This window comes from Colossoma macropomum, unplaced genomic scaffold (assembly GCF_904425465.1).
Source record: "Colossoma macropomum unplaced genomic scaffold, Colossoma_macropomum, whole genome shotgun sequence".
NCBI lineage: Eukaryota > Metazoa > Chordata > Actinopteri > Characiformes > Serrasalmidae > Colossoma > Colossoma macropomum.
Window position 1 is genome coordinate 11,802,557 of NW_023494802.1, and position 9,100 is coordinate 11,811,656.

The 9,100-nt window shown below is 40.4% G+C and overlaps 1 protein-coding gene across 1 annotated transcript; it reads right to left on the bottom strand.

Moving 5' to 3' along the window:
• Positions 1 to 886: 886 nt before the first annotated feature.
• Positions 887 to 8,752, bottom strand: gpr157 (G protein-coupled receptor 157). The gene is made up of 4 exons (XM_036592084.1): positions 7,707 to 8,752; positions 6,822 to 7,035; positions 5,419 to 5,613; positions 887 to 3,482 (listed from the first exon to the last, which is right to left on the bottom strand). The coding sequence occupies exons 1-4, from the start codon at positions 8,081 to 8,083 to the stop codon at positions 3,270 to 3,272; spliced, it is 999 nt and encodes a 332-aa protein (XP_036447977.1). The 5' UTR covers positions 8,084 to 8,752; the 3' UTR covers positions 887 to 3,269.
• Positions 8,753 to 9,100: the final 348 nt, after the last annotated feature.

A 9,100-nucleotide genomic window follows, 5' to 3' on the forward strand; every position in this document is an offset into this window, starting at 1 on the left:
ATAATTCGGAAATGCCTGTTGCTCTTTCCATAAATTTCATGATGAATGGACAAAAACAAATGAGCTAAAATTACTTGAAAAAAAGTCTGGTTCCATCGACTGACATTAGCAGTGAAGGGTTTTTTTTTCCTTCTCCTGTAAAGTTACCGTTTTGGAGATATGAGGTTTTATTCTGACAACAGCGATATACTGATCTACAACAGCCGAGGCAGATTTATCAATTTTTGGTGACAAAAATGGGTCATTCCAAGCATATACTTGTCATGTCATGCTACAACATTCATTTCCACCCACTTAATAAGCTCTTGTTACAGAGCAGTCATAAGACTTGCTTGTCAACAGCTGCTGCCTAAGGGTTTGCGACAGTGTAAATAATCTAGTCAGCTTTGGAACACCCTCCTGCCTCCTCTTGCACATTTAGTCATGTTTCAAACACACACTTCCCCTTCTCACTCCAACATCACGCCCCTCAGCACAACTCATGCTTCCAGTGCGGCTTCTCTAAGAGCTAAAAGCACCAATGCAAAGCTGCCAAGTCTTCCTGTATTCTGTCTGTATTAGGGCCCTATTGACAGAACATCTCTCACTGCGCAATTAAATATTTACCGTTTGTCTGTTTTAGCTAAAGCCCACTCAAAATACTCTAACGCCAAGAGAGCTGCACTCACTTGGCTTCATATGATACACAGAGACAGTGACTGGCCTAAAAGAGATTTGTTAAAAAGGAGCAGACTTTGGAGCGGACTAGTGGTGGACGAAATTAAGTCGGAGCCACTAAAGGGCATCATGAATATTCAGATGAAGCTGACCATCATATCAGCACAGTCTCCTCAGAGCCATGGGCTAGAAGCAAAGAATGAAAGAAAGTTGCAGTGATTCCAAGAAATAAATCTATAGATCAGTGTCATTTTACTGAAACCAAACCATGAAGTTCATAAAATGCATCTTTGTGTCCAATACAGTACAAGCGCACTGTGTAAAAGGCACAAATTCCCCTTTTTGACTCTATTTTTAGTGTGAAAGCTGTGAGTTTGACCTAAATTCAGATACCAGATACTCAAGTAAAAAGACAGGCGACCTAAAACAAGATAATGTACATTTCATCAGACTACAATATGCTACAGTATACCCTGTGTATGAGATAATACGGTATAAAATAGTAAGAAAAAGAAAATATATTACAGTTAAAGGGCCCATATCCTAGAGAACGACCTTGCTTTATGAAATAAATGAGTTTGTTATAGAATGTAAACACTGTTAAAGTCCATATATGCAGCAGCCTGTTATAAATTCACTGTTTTTGTGATGTCACAAAAAATCCACACATTTACATGCATTCAGCCTACAACCGATTAGCCCATTCACATTGAAGTTATAAGGAGTGTTTCATTCCAGACTGCTTTTTAAATAAAGCACAATATAGGGCAGCCAATCAGAAAAGAGCGAATCATATACAGTGTTCTCCACAAATATTGGCACCCCTGGTAAACATGAGCAAAACAGGCTGTAAAAACATTCGTTATTGCTTATTCTGTTGAGCTTTCATTCAACTTTTTTGAAGTACAATGATTGAAAAAAAAACTAAATCTTATCAGGAAATAAATATTTTTCTTAAATCTGTGCCATAATTATTGGCACCCCTTTATTTAATACTTTGTGCAGCCTTCCTCTGTAAAGGTAACAGCTCTGAGTCTTTGCCTATAAAAGCTTAATGAGACTGGAGAACACATGGCAAAGAATCTGAGCCCATTCCTCCATATAGAATCCTTCAGATCCTGAGGTCTACACTGTGGATGCTGTAGATGAGGTTTAGGTCTTAGGGGACTGGAGTGACCATGGCAAAATCTTCATTCTGTGGTCACTGAAGCATTTTGATGTTGATTTTGAGGTCTGCTTTGGATCACTGTCCTGCTGGAAGATCCAAACTATGGCCGAGTTTGAGCTTCCTGGCTGGCTTCTTTACAGCGAATGCTTTCTTCCGGCAACCCCCCAAACAACTTGTGGTCATATAGTTGGTGTTTGACGTTCTGACCTCAAGACCTATGGGCATTTCCAACTGTTTAGCTATTTTCTTGCAGTCATTTCTAATTTATGCAGCTCAACAACCTTTTGTCGCAGATCACTGCTGTATCCTCTGGTCTTTCTCATAATGATGGATGACTGAAGGAATTTGGCCTGTGTTTCATCTCATATATATTCCCTGTTTTTAATAACTGTAAAACACAAAATATGAATGGGAATATACTTCAGTTACATTTCACTCTTAAGAATTTCTAGGGGTAATTGTTGGACACACTCATTTAAGAAAAATATTTTCATGACAAGATTTAGTTTTTTTTCAATCATTACACCTTAGATAAAGGTTAGAATTTGCTAATATTTTGAATGAAAGATCAAAAATGAAAGAGAAAGAATATTTTGTACAGCTCATTTTGCTCATGATTATCAGGGTGCCAATTTTTGTGGAGGGAAAGATATATATGTAATATGTCTAAAGGCACAATAACAAAAACAGCTGTTTTTGATAGATGTCATTATAAATTATGATTGGTTTTGGTACATAAGCACAAATAAATGTCATAAATGGACCATAAATGTGAAAAAAATAAATACTAGAAAAATGTAGGATATGGGCCGTTAAAAATGAAGACGTGCTGCACATCCAACCTTACTGAAAATATAACACCTTTCCGCTGTACGCAGCCTTGCATACAAGAAAAATGTGCACAGTAAGGGAAAGTGATGAAAATGATGCAGTGTGTAAACAAAGACTTTACAGCACATTTGGTGTTTTGGTCACTAAATTATGAATGACCTCTGAATCCTTGTGTCCCTGAGCCAGAGATTTCATTTCCACAGAAAATGAACAGGAAAAACACATCTGTGCCAGCAGCATAGCAGCGTACAAAACACAGTGGAGTTGCTCTCTCTTAAAGTGCAGAGCTACGTCGCTAATATAAAGTGCACTTGGGCTCTGGGGCCTGAAGCATGTGACTGCAGTCTTCTTTAATCCTCGAAGGCACTTGCTAAAATGAAAGGAGAGCTGGAGTCTTTGGCACTCCTTACACACAGATTCATACGTTCACCTGCAAACTCGCTCGCACTCTCTCTCCCCCCTGCAAGCACAAAGAACTGATGTCATCACTCCACAGATCAGCACCTCCACTGCAAAAGGGCACTGTCTTAACGGAGTGCTCCGCTCGGTTAAGTGTAGCATTCTGGCCGAGGCAGTGAAGGTCAATGAGGCAAAGGGGCTTCTGTTTTAAAGTTTAATCCTCTTCTTCAACCTCCTTCTCCCAGGCGCGGGGGCTGTTGGCCCTGTCCGTGTTAGTATGGGCCGTGCGCTGGGACAGCGTGTCCGAGCTGCTCTGGGTTCCGCGGTCTCGGCAGCAGAGCAGAGCGACCAGTCTTGCGCGCACTGGCCGAGTGCACAGCACAAACATGATGCAGTTCGCAGCTCCCTGAAAAGTGTTCCCGATTCCCTGCACAAACAAAATGCAAGGTAGAGATGGCATGATTTTACTTTTCATTTTGCAAACTTGAATATGAGTTGATATCTATAACAATCTAATAATTATTTTTCTTCAAAGACTAATAAGCTGTAAAACGGGCTGTTCTTCATTGAAGCACTTCGTTTAAGATCTTTACACGGCCACCTAAAAGTAACACACATTTAAACAGTAAGACATCCTACAAGAACATATTAACAAAGTATGGTGTGTATAAAACATACAAAGGCCTCAACATGGTCAGTGTCATAAATTTGCTTAAAATTGAGTACTGACCTTGAAATACTACAAAATCTTGAATTTTTTCATTTTACTTGTCCTAACCTGTTTTCATTTTTTTTAAATGATGAAGTGTTTTGTTTAAATGAGAAAAAAATATCGATCAGGCATAACATTATGACCACCTCCTTGTTTCTACGCTCCCTGTCCATTTTATCAGCTCCACTTACTATATAGGTGCACTTTGTAGTTCTACAGTTACAGACTGTAGTCCATCTGTTTCTCTGCATACTTTTTTAGCCCCCTTTTACCCTGTTCTTCAGTGGTCAGGACCCCTACGGCTGTGTCTGATCCACTCAGATCACCGCAACACACACTAACACCACCACCACCATGTCAGTGTTATTGCAGCGCTGAGAATGATCCACCACCCAAATAGTACCTGCTCTGTGAGGGTCCATGAGGGTCCTGACCACTGAAGAACAGGGTAAAAGGGGTCAAACAAAGTGTGCAGAGAAACAGATGGACTACAGTCTGTAACTGTAGAACTACAAAGTGCACCTATATAGTAAGTGGAGCTGATAAAATGGACAGGGAGCGTAGAAACAAGGAGGTGGTCATAATGTTATCCCTGATCGGTGTATGTATGTGTCGCTGTTTTTGTAAACCCACCTATCTTTTATTGTACATCAGTAGAACATGGTTTGATGAAGTTAAATCACATGTGCTGGTGATGTAATGTAAAATTCAATGCAATGGTTGTCACCATTGGGAACTGGAACCACCAAGTTTTGGTTGTTGTTCTTCTAACTGGCTCTTATAAAGGACTTATTTAAAAACAAAAAAGCTTTGTTACTTTTTCCTGTATTCATGTTTATTTGTACTTAAGTTACTGTTACATAGTTACTACTGAGAGAAATGGTTTTGATTAGGACTTTGATTAAGACTCCTGCACAGTACTATATAATAATGATTGCTAAATAAGATGCAAATAAATTAAATAAAACATTTTAGTTCCAGTACAATATTATAATAATTGTTCTTAGGCTAACATTAGGCTACATGTGGCTACTAGTGGCCAAGTTTGGGTATTATGCAATATGACAAAATAAGTGAGTGTGAGGACCTTCAGGCCTGTCAAATATAAAGCAGTTCTCTACTGCTTTAATGGATGAGCCTCTCCTGAAACACTGTTGTCCTGTGGCTGTTTTGTTATGGTGCACTACAAGCAGTTCTAGGCAAGATTTGTTACAGAATTGGATTCATTATTTTCCTCTATGATACCCGATTCAGCACTTTCTGCTCAGACTGATACTGGCTCTGGTCGGCAGCATTGCTATACCAAGCGTTCATAACTCCGGTCCTGCACTGATAATATTCCCTGCCTCATCACATCTAAACCAGCTCATGGAGGGCTTGATAATCTTGAAGAAGTGGATCAGGTGTGTTGAGATAGGGAGCAGATGAAACTGTGCAGGGCAGTAGATCTCCAGGACTGCAGCTGAGAACCACTGGCTGACAGCATTGCCAATAAAAACAATAAAGCCACATTATAACATCTGACTTTGATGGAGCACACAAATAAACCCTATTACACACCACGGATGGCAGGAGAATGAGGCGTTTAGATGTAAGTAAGCTAATTTAGATGGAACTAAAAGGATTTGGTGAAGCTAGAAGTCTCACTCACATGTAAAGTAACAAGCACAGGGTTCTGTCTGGCAGGTGAGTTGGCGAGCATAAGCAGGAAGCGGATGGTGCTCCAGATGCGCAGGACGATGAAGATGATGGGAATGAGGGTGAGCTTTCTGTCCGCCATTGTGGACAGCGATTGGGACGTGGGGCTAGTGGCCAAGATGGGCCGGTATTCTGAAAGGGCCTCATGCTGGAATGGGGAGAATGGAGAAAATGTGAAGAAGAAATGAGAATGAACACCTGCACAGCTGCTGTGACAGCAATCAAATAACAGCCTGCCACTGAAGCATGTTTAAAGGGGAACTCCAGCGTTTTTCCAAAATTCGATCTTCAAGATGTGATTTCTTTACAGTGGTGTTGACAGAAACCAGAAGTTGTCTACAATACAGCCATCTTATTTACTGTCCAAAACCTCCAGTAAACCTACATGTATCTTCTGAGTTTTATATAGAATGTTGACATTGATATTTGGGTACTATGGCTTTTAAAATGCATATCAATCAAAATCTTATTTCAAAACTATCGTAAACAATGTCTCAGGCATCAGGAACCATATTCATACTTATTTTGTGTAATGGTTTTCTGTGAAATAACTTTTAGATGCATTAAGTGCTTCTGACATTCACTGTTATAAACAATTCTGACTTGCTAAAGTGTATTTCCCATCAAACCACCGAGAACAACTTTGTTTACAACTTAACTATTTAATGATGCAGAAATTATGAAAAATTGGTGGAATTCCCCTTTCAGTTTAAATGAACCAATTATGTGACAAGAACATAAAGACAGATTTAGCATTTACTGTACTATACTGTTCACTAAAGATCAAAATACAGCAACTGAGATGAACGACACAAAGCCTAGGTCCTTATATCATTGCTGTCAGAACAAAACCTCCAATCTCCAAAAGCGGTAACTTTAGAAGAGAAGGAAAATGTGCTTAAATTTAACTTAATGTATGCTAATATAAAATTTTATTACAAGCAACTTTGGATCATTTATACTGCTCCATTCATCATGAAATGTTCAGACAGCGTAAAGGGCAGCTGTCATTTTTAAGTGGTGTAAAAAAAATGATGCAAAATAAAAAACATAAACTGGAGTTATGAGGATTTCAAATGACAGCAATGATGTTTTCCCTGTAAACTCCATTCATGCTATAAGAAGAATATAATAAGACAGATCTCCCAGATCTTGGAGTTAAGAGCCACCACTGAAACTAGCTACAGTAAATAATGAATTGTGTTCACTTGACCAAGAATTAAACGCTTTGCTGCAGCACATCCAGAAATAAAGTAATTCAATAGAGGCATATCTACAATCTGAAAATCCTACCAGCCACACACTGTGTGATTTTCACCCTGAAAACACAAGCAGAGACAAACAGAGGAGGCTTACTGCTTTGTGGATGTGCCTCTTGATGAGGATGTAAAGGACGGGCAGGGTGACATATGCGAGGAACTCCCATATCTTGCCTGTCAGCAACATCCACAGCACATGATCTTCTTCCTGAATGCTTACCCAGCACCAGCCTACAGAAACCTCAGATGCATCGTAGCCAATTTTCTGCAGGGCCAGAGCTGCTACTGTGATGGACAGAGGAACACCCCAGCTGAAACCGAACCATAACAGAGGATTAGGGGACTTTGCATAGCATCAGCAGACAAAACAGGCTTTTTAGTGCGTTTAATATGGCAACTGATTCTTCAGGTTCTGTTATGAAACAGCCAGAGCACTTCCTTGAGATGAAGTGTCAAATATCAACAAGACATTGGGGTCAAAATATGAAACAGTAAATGAATTTCAATGGAATTAACCCATTTATGTTGATCAACTACATTTAATATGATGCTACGGAGCTTCTTCTGGTTGGTCTGAAGTGATGAAATCGTGTAGTTATACCTTCGATGAACCTCTAACATGATTACATGTAAATTAAATACTTTTATTCAAGATTAAATTTGGGTTTTCTATTACACTGTTAAAAATCAGGGCCTCAAAAGACCAAAAGACAATAAGTTATGTGATTAAAAACTCATTTTTTTGCCATATGGCTTGATCAGATTGAAAGATTTCTGCAGATTTGTGATCAGACAACCTCAGAGAACATACAGGCCAATGAAAATGGAAAATTCATGTGCTATAATGGACTAAAGTGGATCACAAGACATCAAGAGAACATAAAACAAGTGAACTACAGCAGAGTGAACTTTTCAAGCTTGAACCTGCAATCTGACTGAGCACATGAATGACTTCCACTGTCTCCGCATGAGAATAATTTACCTGATCAGATGAAAATACAACACCAAGCTGTCAGCCAGCCTCTGACTGGACTTCACGATGAATATGTATAAGTAAATGGCAATGGCCACTGTCCAGAAGAAAGAACTGGTGTTAGCAAAAGTGGATATTGCTCCCTGCGCAATGCAATCCTGCGTGTTGGAGTTAAAAACCTTCAAAACTCCATAAAAGTAGGAGAGAGCAGAGAGCAGGTCTGCCACAGACAGGAACACTAGGAGTTTTCTGGGGGTCGTTCTGAGGTCCCCCCATGTGGCGTACGTGCATATGATTACGAGTGACCCTAAAAACGAGAGCACGCACGACAGGAGAATAACAACCTGCTCGTAAACATACACTTCGGTCTGGTTCCCATCCGCCATACTTTCTCCACACAAGGAGAACAAACACACGTGACGAGTCTTCCTGGCGAGATTTGCTCAAGTTAAACTTCCCACTAACTCACTCCTTAAACTGAGGGCTAAATCCGAGGCTGGACTACCGAAGACTTTCATTCCGCTTCGCTCGTTTTCTCCTCCAGCCTGCAAACCAGTCGGGCTTTAAGATCCAGCGGAGCAGAGACGACAGCAGCCGTCGAGATTTCAAGAAGCTCTCCAAGCGTGAAAGTAGGCAAACAAAGCGGCGGAGAAGTTTCCCTCAGACTTCAGACAACAACAGACTCACTTCAGCAAAGTTTCACCACTTCTCAAAAACATGGAGGTGTGATCTCCTGTTATGGCACTTAAACTCCTCCCAGTTTCTCCTCAGGAGAGCGTTCAGCCGGGCTGAAGTTGGCTTCCTATTCGAATTCTTCGGTTCTACCTTAAACGGTGCAGCAGTTAAGTTACATTTTGACGCCTCAGAACAAGAAGATGGCTTCAATTTCGAAACTGAAATACCTCTGAATCACGAGGGCGAGGTTGGCTACTTAGTCGAATCATCCGCTCCACCTTAAACGCCGCAGCATATGCGGTGTGTGGAAGTGCCAGAATCGGGCTGCTCCATCATTTAAGGTGGAACGGGAAAATTCGAACAAGATATGATGAATAAGCTGACCGGCTTCGTCAGCGTTCACTCTTTTATAGAAACTGAAATAACTGAATCACTAGGTTGGCTTCTTATTTGAATTTTCCGTTCCGCCTTAAACGACGCAGCATATGCGGTGCAAAGAAATGCCAGAATCGGACTGCTGCATCTTTTAAGGTGGAACGGGAAAATTCGAATAAGAAGCTGACTTAAGCTTCGTGAGCGTTCACTCCTCTGTGGAAACTGAAATAACTGAATCACACTGTTGGCTTCTTATTCGAATATTCCGTTCCACCTTAAACGGCGCCGCATATACAGCGCGTACTGAAGTGCCAGAATGTATGCATCGTTTAAGGTGGAACGAAAAATTTGAC